The sequence below is a fragment of the Ambystoma mexicanum genome, chromosome 2q (assembly GCF_040938575.1).
Source record: "Ambystoma mexicanum isolate Mex_15411 chromosome 2q, UKY_AmexF1_1, whole genome shotgun sequence".
NCBI lineage: Eukaryota > Metazoa > Chordata > Amphibia > Caudata > Ambystomatidae > Ambystoma > Ambystoma mexicanum.
This window is the reverse complement of record NC_090924.1, coordinates 714,062,497-714,081,973: the sequence shown is the minus strand read 5'-3', so window position 1 is coordinate 714,081,973 and position 19,477 is coordinate 714,062,497. Positions and strand designations below refer to the sequence as shown.

Genomic DNA, 19,477 nt, shown 5'->3' with positions numbered 1-19,477 from the left:
CTCTTTACTAATTGTAAATCGCCTGCTGCCTGCACTTAACCCTTGCACTGCCACCTCCTGGCAGCACTTTCTTTTCTTGTTTTGTTTGTGTTTATTGTTCATCCTATGTCCTGCACTTGCTCCCCGGGGCACTTCTCCCCCCTTGTCTCTCCCTGCACTTGCGCAATGTCAACGTCACTGGGCCCAGTAAGATTCTCGTAACACTTGTGTATAGGCGCGCTATCAATAAAATATCATATAATCTCTGTGCAGGTGGCAGAAAAAGGCTCGCCCTCCCTCCGAAGAGGCCACCCAGAGTTCAGACATTCAGAGATCTAAATGCATAACTGTCTTTCTTTAAATGCGCCTAAAACTCTTAGCAAAATATACAGACAACAAAACGAAAATAAGTTCCATCCCTTGAGAAACTCGGATCAAGGATGAGTATGATGAAATTACTTGGGGCCATTTCTTGATCGCATATTCGAGTGGCACGCCCCACAGTAAGGCAATGCAAACTAATGTGGTGGTAATGTGCTGGACAGTTCCTATGCAAACGAGTGAATGGTTCCATAGGGCCAAGTGGGCCTTACACTCGGGAGCAACTGATGTTTGGGGTGATTAAAAAGCAACCTGATCATTGTGGAGGGCGCCATGAAAGCCCCCCTGAGAGTGGGTGGAGTCTGAGGTAGCCCCGATCGCTGTGGCGGTCGCCATTCCCAGCGTGCCCAAGGGCAAAGCTGGTCTGTGAGGACCCATACACACTGGCACATGATTCACTGCTGCAGTACCCGGCCTCAATTAAAAGGGGGGACCGCATAGGCTACCCCATCGCTCCTAGAGGGCGTAGTGCATACATGCAAGACGCGGGTGGTGCAGGGTCACTGGAGTGCTCCTCATTCCTTCTTGAAATTCCGGCCCAAGGGAAGGATACAGGATGCAAGAAACCTACACGGGTGACTGCACGTCCTACCTCCCAGGCTTCGCAACTCAGTCAGTCATTTGCTCTAAAGTAACTCTCGTTTCAGGTAAGGCAGGAAGTAAGCAGAACTTCAGTAGCTGTGCAAAAAGGACGTGTGTATTGAATGTACAGGCATAAGTATTCGAACAGTTAAGAGGATCCCAGCTTATCAGATAGCACAGTGAGCTAAGCGCTTGCCCCCGACATCTGTGTGCAGCCTGCTGTGGCAGGTTCGAATCCGGGCAGGGTCAACTCAGCCTTTCATCCTTCCAAGGTATATTATAGGCACCCAAAGGGGAGTACATCTTCTCTCACTCTCTCTAAACACACATACCACCGTCCCACAAGTCCCCCATGCATTCACATGCTAGGATAGCACATGCTCCAGTGTGGGAACATTTGCTGCACCTACTAGTCATATCGTACTGGGCAGTGCGGCCAATTCCATATTGTGAACCTGTGCCCACTGCATCAGTGGGCACCAGGCTTGGTACCATTATGCAGTGGTGTTTGTGCAGGCCGCACTTGCTGTAAAGTGGTGGTGTCAGGAGGATAGGCAGAGTAAGAGGGGTCAGAGGCGTAGCCAGGATTGTCTGACAAGTGGGGCCTAGAGCTAATGTAGTTGGGCCCAGAGCAGTGACAACATATGTAAATGCGGCTGAGTGGGCATGTACAGATTTTAGGTGGGCCTTGCCTGCTCAGGCTCAATCTACCCTGTCTATGCCTCTGAGAGGGGTACTTCCAAGGCCTCAATGACTCCACTGGAAAATAACTAGAACAGATGCCCCGGATAGTGAAAGGCAGGTGGTGGTGGTATGAGGATGCCAAACCATGGCAAGGGAATCAGGCGAGCATTGGGGGCGTCAGGCGTTGGGTCACCAGCACCGACAAATGGGAACGAACGCTGGAAGCAGCCAATCAGGAGAGCAGCGGTGTGCATTCCACAAGAGATGGCTAAACAGCAGCAGCCTCCGATGCACAAAAAAAGAGCAGACGGAGTACAGACAAGAAGATTGCCATTCACGCTTGCTCCGTTACACTGCTGAGAGAAATAGACAGTGAAAAGAGTGCGTTTGAGCTTGGGATACTGCCATCTTTAGGAACGTGGTTATATACCACATATAGACTTTACCATTTGTAACTGCATGCTCTGATGTAGCTGCCTTGCAACGTGAGGTCAGGCCAGTGGTCGAAGTGTACGAAAAGTAGTAGTGGAACTATGTTCCCTGCTGGCCTGCACCCACTCCCCACAAACCCCATCACCACACCCCCCCACACACAATACACACTCCCAAACACTTGCACCTGCTGTTTAAGGGAATGTCAGTGCAGTGCACTGGAAGTGCAAGTTTTAACTTCTTCCTACACTTTTATTTTAAAACGAAATCATTCCAGAACGGTTTCTTTTTAAAATAAAAGTATAGGAGCTGTAAAAGGTCATTTAAAAAAGTAGAGGAGCGCCGCTCCCGACTGCTCCCGCTCACTTTAACCACTGGGTCAGGCATTCCCATTTCATGCACCTGGACTTAACCATTTGTATCTGCATGCCCTGATGTAGCCGCCTTGCAACATGAGGCCAGGGTTTTCCATTTCATGTACCTGGACTTTACTATTTGTATCTGCATCCTCTGATGTAGCCGCCTTGCAACGTGAGGTCAGGCTATTGCCATTTCATGTATCTGGACTTCACCATTTGTATCTGCATGCCCTGATGTAGCCGCCTTGCAACATGAGGCCAGGGTTTTCCATTTCATGCACCTGGACTTAACCATTTGTATCTGCATGCCCTGATGTAGCCGCCTTGCAACATGAGGCCAGGGTTTTCCATTTCATGCACCTGGACTTAACCATTTGTATCTGCATGCCCTGATGTAGCCGCCTTGCAACATGAGGCCAGGGTTTTCCATTTCATGTACCTGGACTTTACCATTTGTATCTGCATCCTCTGATGTAGCCGCCTTGCAACATGAGGCCAGGGTTTTCCATTTCATGCACCTGGACTTAACCATTTGTATCTGCGTGCCCTGATGTAGCCGCCTTGCAACATGAGGCCAGGGTTTTCCATTTAATGCACCTGGACTTTACCATTTGTATCTGCATCCTCTGATGTAGCCGCCTTGCAACATGAGGCCAGGGTTTTCCATTTCATGCACCTGGACTTTACCATTTGTATCTGCATGCTCTGATGTAGCCGCCTTGCAACAAGAGGTCAGGGTTTTCCTATATGTGTACTTGGACATTACGCTAAGAAGGTGGTCACAACAATGACAAAGTGCAGTAAAGTGCCCAGATGCCACAGGGTTTGGTGCGCTATTTAATTTTCAAAAAATAATAATTAATAAAGGGTTGCAGTGTGTGTTTTTATTTTGGAGGAGTCGCTGCTGCTTGTCCGTTCATATTTTCAAGCAGTTTGCTCAGGTCCTGTGAATATATTTACACATTGGCTATGTTTCACAGGTATGTGTAGTTACACTGTAGGCACGATGCAAGTCGTTCTTCCTTCTGCCGGGCGGCTGGCGGACCAAGAGCACAGGATGTTGCAGGGAGAATTGTGCACCCGTCTCCTCCGCGGGAGAAGGAGTGAAGGTGCATTGCAGTGCACACCTGAAGTATAGCTCAAAGCAAGGGCTGCATTTGCTAAATGTGCTTTTTTTGCAAAGAATGTGCATACTGGGATAATATTACGTTTAAAAGGCACTTTCTTTGCAACAGCTATATCTTGGAGGAAGCCTTGCATGGAGCAGTAGTTCTGCACACATGCATGTGATATTGTGCAAGCGATACTCATTTTGAGAGTTCTACTCTCATTTTACCCTCATTCGATGTCCATTGCAATGGCAGACCTTCGCTACAAATGTTCACTAAAGTAAATCCAGTCAGACCGTGGCCAGCAGACATGTATCCACATCGGCACCATTTTATATCAGTAACTCTAGGGCCCACGAACCACAAATACATAATGTGCTGGTGCTTAAAGAGTGGGAATCCCTCAGGTGCAACTGCATAAACTCATCATACTGAAGTGGATGCGCTGCAGGTGGTCCTGAGAATGTGCATGGGTATATGAGGAGAATGGTGCTGGGCTGCTGTTTGTCATTTATTTTAAAATAGCATTTAGCATTTGCACCTGGTGCTTCTTCAAGCAGTGCTTTAAGTGAGAGGCAGACTTGAGGGGGCTCTTTAGTTAGGGGGTGTGGCCTAAGTACAGGTTGCTGTACCTAGGCCGGTTACCCTAACTAGAAACTCCTCTCACTTACGGGGGCGTGGTAATTGCTTGGCTCTCATACAGTGGGTGCCAAGCAGGAGGGTTAGGGCACACTAGTATCATACCTTTAGGTTTCCCACCCTCTCCTTTTTGTTGCAAATCACGGGCTCCGAGCCCCGCTGGCAGGCCGTCTGTGTGGGGATGGAGCCTGTGATTAAGAAACAAAAGGAGAGGCTAGGTGCACCAAAGGTATGATACCAGTGTGTCCCGACTTTCCTTCTGTTTCTTAATGAGAGGAGCTAAACCCCTGCAGGCAGCCCTTTCATTCAAGAAGCTGCTCAGTTAAAGGGCTGCCTGTGGGGGTCACCGACCACTGCAGACAACTCTTTAACTATGCGGTTCCTTGAGTGAAAGGGCTGCTTGCTGGGGGTTAGCACCACTCACTAAGAAAAAGAAGGAGGACTGGGGTGCCCAGCCGCTCCTTTAGTTTATTAGTGATAAGCCAGTACTCAGCAGGAAGCCCCTTCAACAAGGTGCTGCATGGTTAAGGCGCTGCTTGCAGGTGTCTGTACTTCTGGTTAGAAAAAAAGGAGATTCGTCAGCTGATGCCTCTATTTTTTTTCTAATCAGAAGCACCACCAGCAGTCAGCCCTTTCACCATGCAATGCTTAGGGTACACGAGCTTCCTGAGGGTCATCGTATCTGGGGCTAGTCAGGGGTGAGCCCCTGCAGAGCCCCGGTTTGGGAGCCCTTTTGGAGACTGCTAGGGATTCACCCCAGGACCCGCAGCCCACTTAAAGTCCTGGCCTTAAGTAAGATTCATCTTGATTAAAAAGTCCTTGCACAGAGTGGGGAGGGAAGTAAAGTTTAAAATCAGAGGTAAGGGGAGTGATTTAAAAGTGCCCGTTTTACACTTCAGTGTATGTAATCAAACAATACAGAACTTCTAATTCTGTCATGCCTCAGACTCTCAGAATATGCTATTTCAGAGGGCAGCTGAGTATTTGAACACCTGTGCATCCAGATGGGTGGCAGAAATGGACTGCAAAGACTCTGAACGTGTTCTGGGTATCTCAGATTGCTCTATGAGCTGGTGAAACTCAATGTCCTGAGGCAGTGCTGCACATAGGATGGCAGTATTTGGGCATTAGAAATTGCACTTGGTACATGATTGAAGCGAGGGTCCTTGGAATGGCCCCCATGTCCCCTATATGTATGACAGCCCAAAGAATGAGAAACAAGAGATGCCAGACACTCTTTGGTCAGTCCCCAAGAAAGCCAGTACATCCTATGTATATGAGTAGATATTCTCTTAGACAACCGTTCAAACCCTATCCAGCTGATGTCTTCGCGGATAGGGGTGCTCCATCACTGGATCAGGTGGACTAATGATAAATGTCCAGCCATACTGACATTAGTGACACCACCAGATAGCAGCGTTTGTCGCGAAGCAAACTTGCATCGCTGCACAAAGTTATGCAGATACACGTGCACACGCAAACATGCATACACAGTTCTGTAGATAGAGGACGGATACATATACATACTGTCAGAAGCCTTACCTTGACACTAGCCCAACACAGAAACGCAAGAAAGCAAGAGTCACACAGAGCAAGCTTGCAACCGCTTATTGCAACTAACCATATGAAGCTACAGGGACTTATAATCGCGGAAGAACTGAATACTACTAACCTCAAAAGAAAGCAATACAATATATATGTAGAGAAACCATAGAATTACTGTAGTGAATTACATGAAGCCACAGGCCTCAGAATAAGGAACGAAGATATGCTGATTCTGGAGCAAGTAGCAAAGGGCCAGTGCTTGCATCCAAGGACAGAGGCGGGTGGAACATTCCTGGCTGCAGGGGCAAGGAGCTACCTGCAAAATAACAAAATAAATCCTCACTAATTGCATATAGAAAAACTCTGTGTTGCATTTATCACCGACGTGACTCGGCTGGGACGAACAATAGCCATTTACGCATGGTGGGAAGAGGAGCTGTTCCCAGCAAAGCAGACAAAAACTGATACGTGTATTGCCCAGCGGCCATTGCAACCTGCAGGCACTCTCCCAGGCTAGGTGTGTATATATATGTGGCAACAATGGGGACACGCAGTCGCATTACCTTGGAAAGGTACACTGAGTGATGTGAACAGAGCAGGGTCCCAGGCCTGAGGAGACCCGCTCCAGGAAATCAGGGAGTACAAATCCTAGGCTGGTGTGTAATGGGAAAGGGCCAATGGTAGTCATGTGACCCTGCAAAAACGTGATAGATCGTTTTTGGTGAAGTCTCAGGCGAGACCACCTGACCTGGAGGAGCCAGTTGGAGAACTCATATAGGGGATATCCATAGGTGATCAATAGGTTTTTTGTGGGAAGGATCAGAAACTGTGATGTCATTTTGTAATAAAAGCTTGTGACACAGGCTCGGGAGCTGTGATTGCTGGAGGATTTGATTTTTCCTGTAGGATCCCTGTCTGTTTTGGAAAATAAAGGACAGTTCTAACTTTCCCTTGGCTGAGTCCTCTGTCATTGCCAGGGGAGGGTTTGTTGGGCCCTGGGTATTCTGCTGAACAGTGACTTTTTAGCGTGAACCCCGGTCCTCTGGCATACCCTTTACATGATGAAAGAACCTGAATAGGTGATTGATGCTCCACCCTGCTGTTGATGACTACAATCTGGCATGTGAGGTTTTAATGTGCCTGTAATGCCAGGATATGGGCACATGAGACTGCATTTAGCATCTGAGGGCAGTTCCCTGGTTCTGCAACACTGTACCTTGGATACAATTATTCCAACATGGCTATTAGACTTTACCTGGCATTAAATGGTATTTGAAGCTGTATGTGACGTATGACAGCAGCACCTTGCCATGTGAGGCTGAGCCATCCATAATGGCAGTCTCTGGGCAAGTGAGGTGTATGTTGCAGGCTTGTGAAGCTTTGCCCGCTATAGAATGGCAGTAACTGTCTATATTAGTCTGAACTGGTAGAATAATAAGACGATAGGGCCCCCGACCTATGATCTGTCGGATGTGTGCTCCCCTGGAATAATTGCTGCACCTCTAACACCACATATTATAGGAGCACTGATTAAAATAACCCTTTGACTGCCTAGTAACCTTTTTATTGTATTCATTTTTACAAAATTCACTGTTTTTGTTTACATCCATGACGTCCCTTGGTGTGATGCTACTGGTATAAACATTTATGTTACATCACTTCCTGCGATTGTGCGGGGTCGAAAGGTCATGTGATGTCACTTCCTGATGCTGGGATTTGGGTGAAATTACGTCCCTGAAATAAGGACGTCCAAAACTGCTTAGTGATGTTTTGTGTCACTTTATTTGCAGGACCTGGTGAGAGAGAGGGTGTGAGCCATGCACAGCGACATCCTGAGATGTATGCTGAAACCACTGGAGCCGACCGCTGAAGAGACACCAGCCTTACCCCGGGAGACATAAGGGCTTCATTACAAGTGCGTCGGTCCGGAAAGAAGGGTGCTGGTAAGCTTACTGGTGCACTTGTTTCCGGACAGCCACACTACGAGTCTGCCTGCAGGGGTCGCTACGCTCGGTAGGTCTGACCCTGCCGGGCGCATCCGCCCTTGTAGGCAGAGTCGTGATGGACGCACTGGCACCGTTAGAAACGGTGCTGGTTTATCCGTCTCCCCATTCCCATAGAGTCGGACTCTATGGAATTGTGGATTTACGGAATCCGGCGTCGCCTGACATCCCGTGCTGCGGGGCTTGTAATGTCCTGGTGGCACTGGTAAGTCAGGCGCCGGATCCGGTGATACGGGGTTGACGGCAAACCACTGGTCGCACCGGCGGGTTACCGCCAACCTCGTAATGAGGCCCCTTGTGTTGTGAACATTAGGAATCAGGACGTTTGCAGTTTTTTTCTTGTGCAACCACTTCCTGAGAAGACGCCACACAGGTGTTCACTGTTAATTACTATTACAGCGATAATTCTACTGACATGGTGTAAATCCTTCGAATACTAACGTATTTGAGAGAGAAAAAAAATGAGACAGCACGCTGTCCAATCGCAGAAGTTGGAAGCACGAGAGTCGCGATACGCGGCACAAGCAGAGACGCTGTAGACGAGGAGTCGATGTAAACAACACTGGCCTTACACAGGAGCATCAAGAATAGAGCTCGGCATATCCGGCGGTTTCATTATATGTACGATTCATTCATTGTCGGTGTCACTGTAATTTAACAGAACGGGGCTCTGTGCATAATCTCCCGTCCGGGTCCTGCTCAGCGCCCCACCACCCTCCGCCTCCCCCTGCCAGTTGCTGCAAACATTAAACTCATTAATCAATGCGACGCCTCTCCTCAGGAGTCGAGGGGGAAAGGCGGCCCCGCCCAATGGGGGCCCGCGTGCCCCAGGCATGGTCGCCCACTGGATGGAAGAGGGGAAACCCGGGACATTGGCACTGAGCATCGCACGAGGACACAGCCCCCGTGAGACCCAGAGATAATGAGAGTACTTCGCTGCGGAGGAACTGGTGACCCGACCCAACGTCATCACGGAACAGTTCAACAACATACCTCAACACTACTATCCATTGCCCCCACTGCCGAGAACATCAGCTGTGCAGAAAACACGAGTGTTTTTTGTATTTTAAAAAAAAACCTGTGAAGGTCATTTTTTTTCTTGTACATAACATGGGCTCTGCCATCACACTCAACGATTCCCCAACACGTGTTTACATTGCACTGTTTCGCGGCCATGACAATGCCAACAGCCCGTGCTATTACGGTGCTCAACACACATTTGTATGACCAGAACTGCCACTGCGTCTACGAAGAAGCAACACTAAAGTACCAGGGAACTATGCTGACAGTGTTATTGTATCTTATGTCGTTTTAGGGGTTTTGTCATGCGCTGCATGCCGGCAACAGCCGCCTCTCAGCGATAGGTCAGTGAAGGGAAGAGGCACAAAAGTGAACAGGCATGTGCACACATCACAACAATGGCCCTCGGATCCGCTCGCAATGGGGATTTCTTGCCCTTGTGGAAGCCGTGTTCTGCGCCGCAAGAGAGCGCCGTCGCAACGTCGTCCTTATGCTGGCACTGGCGCAAGCATCGGAGAAGCGAGGGCTCCTGATAAACGGCCACAGAGAGCAGCTGCCGCCGGCGAGGGCAGCGCCGCGTGTCATGCACGGAGAAATCACAGCCCACTGCCAGCCGCGTGCCCGGGGCTGGCTTCAGCACCTGGGACAGCGCTCAGCGGCCACTCGGGGGAACGCGCGCATCTGCGCTAACCCAGAAAACAACCGTGTCGAGCAAGCAGCCTGCAGCCCTCAGCCTGCATACAGCAAGCCAGCCCGCAGGACAACCCAACAGCCATTTGCCCCACGCGACCCAGCCTCTGATACCCATCTCTCACACCGCTGCAACCAAACTCGAAATCTATGCATTTTAATTAACATTTTAATTAACACTTTAAATAAATAATTAATTAAAAAAAACATTCTCGTTCTGTTGTATAAAATAGCAGTTAAAACACGATGATAACCAGTGCCTCGTCGGAGGAAAAGGTACTTGTGATGTTGGCCAGTTTTGCTATTCTATATCACTTTGCACTTTAAACGCCACTTCCGTAATATATGTTCAGTGAGTTGATGGTGTAGCTTACGACATCTTTGTGTTGAAAAACCTAGATTCCCGTGCAAGAAAAATAATAGTCGTGCAGTAAACAAAACAAATAAGCCTAAAGCATCGGCAAGGCAGCGCTTTGGCGTAAGGCGCTTTATAAATCAATAACTACAAGTACAAAGTGCAGCTAGATAACAAGCACCGAGATCTGCTTTGCTTTCAGATGCCTCCATCTAGTGGTAATATAAGGTACAGCACAGCGGTGACAAATCAGGAATATATCTGACATGCAGTTCACACTTCATTCCTGTTAACTCGCTTCACAACAGCGGGAATGTGTTTAGCATTCAGAGCTGTAACAGCCTGTGCGATTGCATCTCAGTTGTTAGCGGCTGATTTTAAAGTGTGTTTACCGAAGCCCTTGACGCATCTGCCGCGGATCCATCTTGAATGATCCGGACAGAAAATGAAACGAGTTCCTCTCTGAGTGACAACATAGTGACAACTGATTTGAAATGACCCAGCTTTTGACGGTTTAACGATGCCTCCTATCAAGAGAAACCACGCGGGTCTTCTAAAAAAAAAAGCTACCTTTTCAAAGCCAAAGCATAATCACAGGAACCCCCCGCCGCCTTCAGGTTTTCATTTCTGTCGGATATTTGTGTTTGCCTGCAAACACACTGGCGAGCTCCACTCATCACACGTATCGTTACCCGCCAGGCGCTCCATTAACGCCCCGCAGGATCAGCGCCTTTTGGCATGCAACGCGGAAAAGCGTGTTGTTATGCTGTTGTCTGTGTCTTCAGCGGCGTGTTGAATCTGCCTTTCGTTTGGATAGACGTAAGCAATTACTTACACAACAAAACGCCACGGATCGACAATTGTTTGGGTTGGCAGAAAGTGCGAATGGGAGCTGTCCTCGGATCCCCCGACAGCAGACCCGTGCTTGCACAAAACATGCAAAGGAAGGTAGCGGGCATGATGCGCGAGGAAGCCGGTATGTATCCTGCGCAATACTATACATGCATGTGCGTGTTCTAGAATGCATCTATCATCTGCGTGTGTGCGGGCACGCACACACACACACACACAGTGTAAGGACTGTGTGTTATCATGTATATATATAATTCTAACATTTTGACTCAGCTGTCACATCCCTGTCTGACTCATTGGTTACTAAGGTGATGTGCAAACACGCCGGCCTCCCTCCCTCCCCACAACATATCTTCAGGCCCAGGGGGGCGCCACCATTTCGATTGGTTTTCAATGACTAAATGCAGGTGTCATGTTCATTTGCCGGGCGCGCAGAAGCGTCGCTAAAGTATTCAGGCGCGCGCTACCTCCAGGGCCTCTTGGAAGGAGTCTAGCATTGAAGCGCGCCCCTACCACCCCCTCAGCACCCTCGCGCACGGGAACTGTTGGGTTAAACTTCAGGGCACTGCGTGGTTTGGGGTTCAGCCTCCGTGGAGATCGCCACAGGCTGGTGGGGGAATGCCACAGAGCCCTGCGAGGTTGGGCAGACGAGTGTTGAGAGTACACAGGGAGTACGTCTATTACCCCCTAGAAGCGCTACTGGCTATAGGTATGTGCCAGGGAGGGCACTGCCAAGCAGAACACACAAGCCCTGTGCCCAGGCCAAGTAAGGTGTTGATGGGGTGCGCTGCAAGGGTAAGGGGGCGAGAGCAAATCTTACGTTCTCCTCCTCGCAGTCGTGCCGTTGCTGGTACTGGTACTGATACTGGTAGAGAGCCCGAGCCTCCTGGGGGGGGCGGACGGGCTTCTTCGCAGCATTGTCCTCGGTGCCCTGTCCCCCCAGAAGGTGACTGGATTCAGGGGGAGCCGGGAAGGACCTGGAGGTGTTGATCTTCCCGGTGAAGCGTTGGTAGAGCGAAGCCATGAGTCAGGCTACAACATACTACACCACGGGAAGTGGACCTCGGCAGCGGCACCCTGGCAGGCGGCTGCGGCGGTGGTGGTGGCTGCGTGAGCCTCGGTGGGCATCCAGGGACCAGGAGCAGCAGGAGGCAGGCGCAGGGCCCTGCGAGGTGTCAGCATTCAGAGACTAGCGTCCACAGCGGCCCCCTCCGGTGATGGCGTCCCAGGGGACCGGCATTTAAGGAGCGGGGAGACCGTCCTGCGCTCCTTCTCCAGTCTGAGGTGTCAGATGGGCTGGCTGGGAGGCAGCATGCCGACAGTCCGGGGACGAGGAGGAGGAGGCGGCGGCGGCGGCGGCAGGGAGAGCGAGCAGGCAGAAGCGTCCTGGCAAAGTGGCAGCCCACATTCAGGGCACGTTGCCGCTTCCTGGAGAGGCGGGTGGTGGGGGGCGGTCAGGCTGGGCTTTCCTTCCAGGGAGGAGGCAGGGGGGACGCAACGACCAAGTAGAATCACGGCAGACACCTGATTGAAATGGAGAAGCCAGAGAAGGCGGGGGGGCGGGCAGGGGTCCTCCCGGGGGTCCTCCAGCGAATGAAGGGCGCGGGGGCGGGTCGGAGCAGCAAGGCGCATTTACCGTGGTGAAATCTTTCGCAGGGAAAGGAAACGCTTCGGGTGGAAAGCGCGCGCTCCCCGCCGCCGCCCTGCCCACAGCAAGAAATGGATCTGATCACCCCCGGCGCACGTTGTTTGCAAACGTGTGCTCTACACAAAGCCGACGCAGCCGCTTCCAGTCCAGAGGGCAAGCGCTGTCAGGAAAGCAGCGCTACAGACGCGGTCGTTATTCCCTACAGAAGGCACGCTCGTCGAAAGCAACAGCCCGTCACTGCAAGACTGGGAGGGATGCTTTGTGAATTACACGCGACATATTTCCAATTTCGGCGTTTAAAAGGAACAACTGAATAATTTGGGTGCCTGGTAGTCTGCGTTTAGTCTCTCGCTTTTGCTGCAGTAAAACGTGCTTCAGCGCCACTCCGTGGAGATGTTCCCATACTGTGCTTCCTGCGCTTTATCCGCGAGCGTCAGGGTGCTGTACACGGGGCTCTCTGGAGTTCCCCACACGGTGTTCTCGCCAAGGCAAACCTGCTGCCTGTCCTGCGCATCAGGCGACGGCCCATTACCATGAGAACCACCGTCCGGCCGCTTCCGCCGGGGCTCCTCCACAGGCCGAGGAGGAGAAGACTCCGCAGGGTACGGAACAATACGCAGGCCCCCTCCAGTGTCGCTCTGCCCCCCCCCCACCCACAGGCCACATCTGTGGCAGCTCACGCTTGGCCGGTGACCATCTTCCTCAAACTTGTCCCCCTACTTGACAGCAAGCAGGGACCCCAAACCCAGTAGCTCCCCGCCAGGAGTGCATCTAGATTACATACACATTCGTGGGATGGGGTGGAGGGGAGACCTTGACATTGTGTGAGAGGGGCTAACAGCGAGGGCTGTGCGTCAGGGGCACGCTTACTTGTGTGAGGGCACCTAACTTCTTTACACATTCTGAGACTATTTGGTGCAGCTTCAATGTTACAAGCATTTAACTCTCTCCTTCACGTCTGGCACCAGATACTTAAGAACTTTTGTGAGAACGAGCTATGGCCTGCTCCCCCACCCCCGCGCACTTCCAATCACACCCCTGACATGCAAGTACAGACACCACTTCACAATTTGAATTGCCTACAGATGTATGCATAGGAATGCAATTACTACCAATGCAATGCTTGACATGAGTATATGTCACACCTTAGTTAACTGTGCAGCCACAGCTACTGTTTATTGTCTGTGTCCTGTCTTATCATGCCTCTGTAGATCAGCATAACAAAAATTGGAGAGGGGGGCGGGGCGGTGTTAGAGGCCAATCTGCCAAATGCTCGTTGCACCACTGCTCCCAGTTCTCCTATGAGCCAAACTTGTAAAACAAGAACTGAGACTCAATTTGGCGAGTATGAAAAAAGGCCGAGCTGCGTTCTTAGGCAGGAGATAACTACAAGTGCTCAGTTTAGGCTCTGTCTCAGCGTTCTATGCCAAGTGAGCATCCGCCTCTAGAGTACCTTACTCCTTCCACATGGCATCTCTACCATCCCAGGTTCTCTTGTTTTTCTCCCATGTCTTGGCTTCTCAGGGCATGCATCCTCTTATGCAGTGGTTAGCCCCCATCTGTTCCACATGGCAGCACCACCATCCCAGGTTCTCTTGTTTCTTCCCATGTCTTGGCTTCCCAGGACGGGCATCCTCTTATGCAGTGGTTAGCCCCCATCAGTTCCACATGGCAGCACCACCATCCCAGGTCCTTGTGCTTCTTCCCATGTCTTGGCTTCTCAGGGCGGGCATCCTCTTATGCAGCGGTTATCCCCCATCTGTGCCTCATGGCAGCACCACCATCCCAGGTTCTCTTGTTTCTTCCCATGTCTTGGCTTCCCAGGACAAGCATCCTCTTATGCAACGGTTAGCCCCTATCTGTTCCACATGGCAGCACCACCATCCCGGGTCCTTGTGCTTCTTCCCATGTCTTGGCTTCCCAGGACGGGCATCCTCTTATGCAGCGGTTAGCCCCCATCTGTTCCACATGGCAGCACCACCATCCTGGTCCTTGTGCTTCTTCCCAAGTCTTAGCTTCTCAGGACGGGCATCCTCTTATGCAGCGGTTAGCCCCCATCTGTTCCACATGGCAGCACCACCATCCCTGCTCCTTGTGCTTCTTCCCAAGTCTTGGCTTCCCAGGATGGGCATCCTCTTATGCAGTGGTTATCCCCCATCTGTTCCACGTGGCAGCACCACCATCCCGGGTCCTCTGGTTTCTTTCCATGTCTTGGCTTCTCAGAATGGGCATCCTCTTATGCAACGACTAGCCCCGCCTGTTCTCACAACCTCCACCCTTTTGCAGCTCTGTTGTTACCAGACCTATGAAAACATTACTGGGTGCTCAGCACCACAGACCTACACAATTTATTTGTTCCTGTGACTAAATGACTCCTGCCGCACAGGAGTACAACATGAGGTGTCTAAACTGCTTTCTGAGCCTTCGCACTGCTACAAAAGAGCTGTGATCCAAATCATAAAGGTGAAAGAAGTACAGATAACAGAGATAACCCTATTATAAGAAATAAACTGAACTTCACCTTTTGTGTTAACGGGGGCCGAGTGCAGGCTATTCTCTCTAACCAGACGTGTGAATGTGAGACAGTAACAAACCCAAACAGCAATACTAAAACAGTCTAAAAGCCAGTAATGTCCAATCAAGGTCCTATCGAAATAGGTATCTATACTTTAATTAAACAGACCAATATACAATAAAAAGGGTACTTGAAAAGACTAACAAAAAGCCACCCCTGTAATGAACGACAAAAAATGCTGAACATAATGAATCAAGCCCTCTAGATAGTTAACAGAGAGGAAAAGGCAATAATGCATGTGGCGCGTCACGGCGATCCAGAGTCGGGAGAATCTGTCAAGTCGGGTTTGAGATGAAGTTTGCTGCAGTTCGATGCAGTATTTGAAGCATGTGACTCAATGGGGCCACCAAGGTCGATTCAGAGTGGAAGTAGGAGTGAGTGATAAGAAGGCTGGAGATTTGAGGTGCATTTTGTGACAAGGCAGTCTGAAGACTTCCACAGTGGCAAGCTTCTTGTTTGCGCCAGGGCAATTGGTGCGCTCTGCTAGTGTGGCGTGTCAGCAAAAAGGTTCCAGGAACAGTAACAGTGGTTTGAAGAAATGCCAAAGACAGTATTGAGGGTTCCAGTTGTCTGAATGTGCTCAACTGAAGTGGACAATGGTTCGATGGCAGTTCAATGTAGTAAAATCCAGGAAACCAGCTGCCTTTCTTCTTCAGTTGCGGAGAGTTCCAATCCAGTGGCTCATGGGATAAAATGAGTCCTTGTTCTCATTCTCCCCATCTCAGGAAGGCTGGATAACATCTGGAGGAGTCCTTCACCTCCAATTTCGTCCTGGGTACTAGTGTAGGTGGTAGTGAGGTGTGTCTTTCTCCAGCAGCAGTTTACCCTCAATGTGCCCTAGCGATGGGGAGGGAGCAGAGTTTGCCTCTGCCTTGGACCAATCCTTACACTCCTTACTGCTCTGGAAAGATCAACTCACCCAATATAGGCCATTCATTTTTCCTGAAGACATTTATGTCCAAAATTAACCAACGAAAGAGGGGAAGACCCCTTCATTATAAAGGCATAATGGTTCCGGGATTGATTAAAAGCAAGCCTGTTTTAAGGGGTTCAATCTTTGTGAAGATTACAAGTGAACTGTGCTTTATTGTTGTACCCAGAGTGCTTTGCTGTGCAGAAGCGTGGGAGACAGAAAGGAAAGAAAGGCCCACAGAAAAGGAAGAGGGAGGAATCCTTTGTCCACTTGGTTCTTCTCTGCCCATGTGTCTAAACTCACCCCCTTCTCTAGCCCTGCACTTCAATGGCATTTTGATATGCACCAACATGGCGCAAGGCTGGCCCTTTGGTATTGGATGTTCCCTTTCAAGTCTTTTTTTCCCAGGAGAGCTCCTACTGAGGCCTGTCCTACTGGAGAGAGATGTTACCCGACCTCATAAATGATCAAAGAGGGGCATAGTATCTCCTGATCTCTGTACTGCAAGTGAGCAGAGATAGTCTCGGTATGCGCCCTCTGGGCTGTAGGATTCCTTCCTGAGGCTATGTAGGGATTGTTTTCTATTTGGTTTCTGGATCGCAATGTTCTGCGTCCTTCTTGCAGTCTCCTCTCATCTTGGCAGGGCTGTGGACACAGTAAGATGCTCCCGCGTCTATTCGGTAGTGAGCTTCAGGGTAGCCGGCTCCCGGGCTACGTCCCTTCTCTCTCCTTCCCCAGAAGACTGCATCTCTTTCATGTGTTCGTCTCATATCTTAGTCTTCCTCTCTCCAGCTGACAGCTTTGTTTCTTCAAGTATAACTACCTAGAGGGATTCTCCCTTGGCTCTCAGCGGTGCTACATTTATCTCCCACGTTATGAAAGGGAGTGTTCTTCTGAACCAATCCGATCTGTGGAAGAACTGGACTGCTCACTTCAGTTTACCTGAATGATCCTCATCCTCACAGTCCTTTTCCTCATTTCAATACATGGTTTTAGATGAAACATGTCAACTTCAATTTTCTTGAGCTTTTCACTCTGCATAAATGAACTAGTTGGTTTGGTTTCAGAGAACAGCATATCCATCCTATCAGGGCATATGGGAGGGAAATCTAACTCCTGAAAAGGGGTTGAAGGACGTTCAGTGAGGTTACACCGCGATTCGTCCCTAGTCCCATAAGGGGCTTCCCTTCCCAGGTGAACCTCCTGCTGTGCACCACCCCAGGGGGATTATTGTACTGTGGACCCACCACCCTGGTCCAAAGGGAAAGGTCTTCCACCTAGGGGAGAAGGGAAAACGTCCTCAGATTCATAAAGTTTCTTAAGTGCTTGGCTATCGAGGTCTGGTCTAACATGGTGACATGTTGATTCCAGTTCTATCGGTTTGTCTTAGATCTCTCAAGTGTAGTAGGTCGCGTCTCACTGCGTTCGTGGTTTCGCCAAGTGAGAACCTCATGTACAAATAATTATTATGAAAGAAACCAGAATGAGACTGCGCCCAATGTTCCAAGGTGATTTTATATATTTAGAAAAGGTGCCTGTCCTCAGATTCATCACAGTCTACACCAAAAGGTGGCACTAAAGAAGAACAGAATGTCTCTCAGTTCCTGCCCGATTCTGGACCAGTGGGTCGGTGTTCTGCATAACCCTATTGGCCAGTTTGAGCATTTAAGATCTGCCACATTCTGCTGTTCTGCAGTAGATACATGCCACGCACAGTGGGGTTTGATTAAAGCAATTTGATTCACTCAGTATCAAAGCTCAGATCAATTAGGCTTGTCTTTTAACAACTTTATAACTTCAAACATTTAGTAATGATAGTTCTTTTTACCAATACATTTAAACTTTTATAACACCTAGAAATTACCACCTTTATTCCCCTGAGCCGACTCTACTGGATTTGCATTCTAACCTCCTGACACCATTCTCCTGATTTCACACACCACTTGACTGACTAAATTATCATTGATCCATAAAATAATCTGTAGTGTCTCAATATGGTGTACAACGCACATATTGCTAATCATTTCCAAACACTTGTGGTGACTGCACCAGCTAATCAGTGCTTGCAGTTATTTACCAGTTACGTGGCAGTAAATTACTCGTGTTCCATGGCCAGATACCCACCTGAGTACTTGGATGTCACAGAACCCCTTTCCCCTCAATGCCAATCCCGCAACCCCATTCAGACCTCCCAGCCCATCTTAATAAAAAAACACTAGACCACTTTCATATGACTTACAATGCCACTTTTGAAGGCAGTAGAGTTGTATACATGGTAACAGCAGCACTGTTTTGAGAGATGGTGCTTTAAAGGATCTGATCGGCTGTCATTTACAAAAATACCCCCAAGCCTGTTTGAGAGTGACGCGAGTCTCTGTCCGGGGCACAAGTACACACAGAGGTTCACTCCGCCTCAGAGATTAAGGAGGCATTGTATACTGAGAACAGTTAAAACGGATCACGTGGGCACTAGGTGTCATATTAGGTGTGATTTTGTGCAATGGAAAGATCCACTAGAGATGGTGGTCTGCATCATGTGGGTAGCCCAAGCAGAACTGTACAGGTCTAGAATGGTACCATAAAGCCATGCCATCCAAGGTCAGGGGATGTAATCAACCAAATTTATGTAAAGCTAGTAAGATAGCTCAGCAGGTTGAGCAATAACTGCTGCAATCTGAGGGTGATCTGCAGGTCACAGGTTCGAATCCTGGCAAGGCCAACTCGGCCTTTCATCCTTCCGAGGTCGATAAATGAGTACCAATTTCGGTTGGGTGATATTGTATGTACATATTTGCTCTGTAAAGCACTTTGGATAAAGGCGTTCTATAAATAACACATTATCATGATGTATAATTTAGACACTTCTGTGTAAGGTTCTTTGTGTAAGACCCTACTAGAACCCAGATGTTTCAGTGGTCACGGGGCCTCATTTTGGGATAGGGATACTCTGCCCTCCTCTCTGAACATTTCTGCAAAGATGTAAGAACATAAATCATGTCTGTACCATTTCTGCCTGAGGCTGCTTATTGGATTGCTTAGTGATGGACTTGCGTTTCAACAATTTGGTGCTGTGATGCACTGGAATCGCCCAGACCGCTTCCATAGAACCCCTGTGTGCACACAAAGGAGAGTTAAGAGGCCTAATTAAGACCTCAAGCGCTTCTGAAGGAGGGCTACCTATGAACGTTGGTGTACTTTTCTTGTGCTCTGCAAAAACGTAGATTTAAAGGGTCAGTACTGGTAGAAATGGGAAGGGTAGAATATGTAGGATGGAATGATATTGAAGGATCATTTGGGAATTCAATTTCTTTGAAGGATAAACACAACACAGAAATAATACGATTCAGGATTATAGGTAGGCAGGGAAAAAAATAGGGTGCTGAAGGTGGAGTCGGAGAAGTAAAGATGCAGAAAGAGGGAGCCTTTTTAGAAAAATTAATCCTGTTGTATTTGATTCCGTTATGAAAATGACAGTATAAAAGCTAATTAAAATACGGTAGCATGAACAAGCATCTAGAAAAAAGGTGTTTCTCATAATATTTAAAAGGGATGACATACTTTTGAATAGAAAATGCGGATGATAGTCAAAAGTATAGAGGACCACATTTTTATTTACATTAGTTATCGACTTGAGACTTTTAGGTGTTTAGGAAAATTCTGCTACATGACAAAGGGGACAGACACATTGAATTCCCGGGAGAAGGGACCGTT

General features: G+C 49.1%; 1 protein-coding gene across 1 annotated transcript in view; it reads right to left on the bottom strand.

The window, feature by feature from the left end:
- DPP6 (dipeptidyl peptidase like 6) overlaps nucleotides 1–12,060 on the bottom strand; it is a 2,034,493-nt gene extending 2,022,433 nt beyond the window's left edge. The window contains exon 1 of the mRNA XM_069647934.1: nucleotides 11,451–12,060. Coding sequence (XP_069504035.1) covers nucleotides 11,451–11,654 — 204 coding nt within the window. The 5' untranslated portion in view covers nucleotides 11,655–12,060. The remainder of the gene's footprint in view (nucleotides 1–11,450) is intronic.
- Between the last annotated feature and the right edge of the window lie 7,417 nt (nucleotides 12,061–19,477).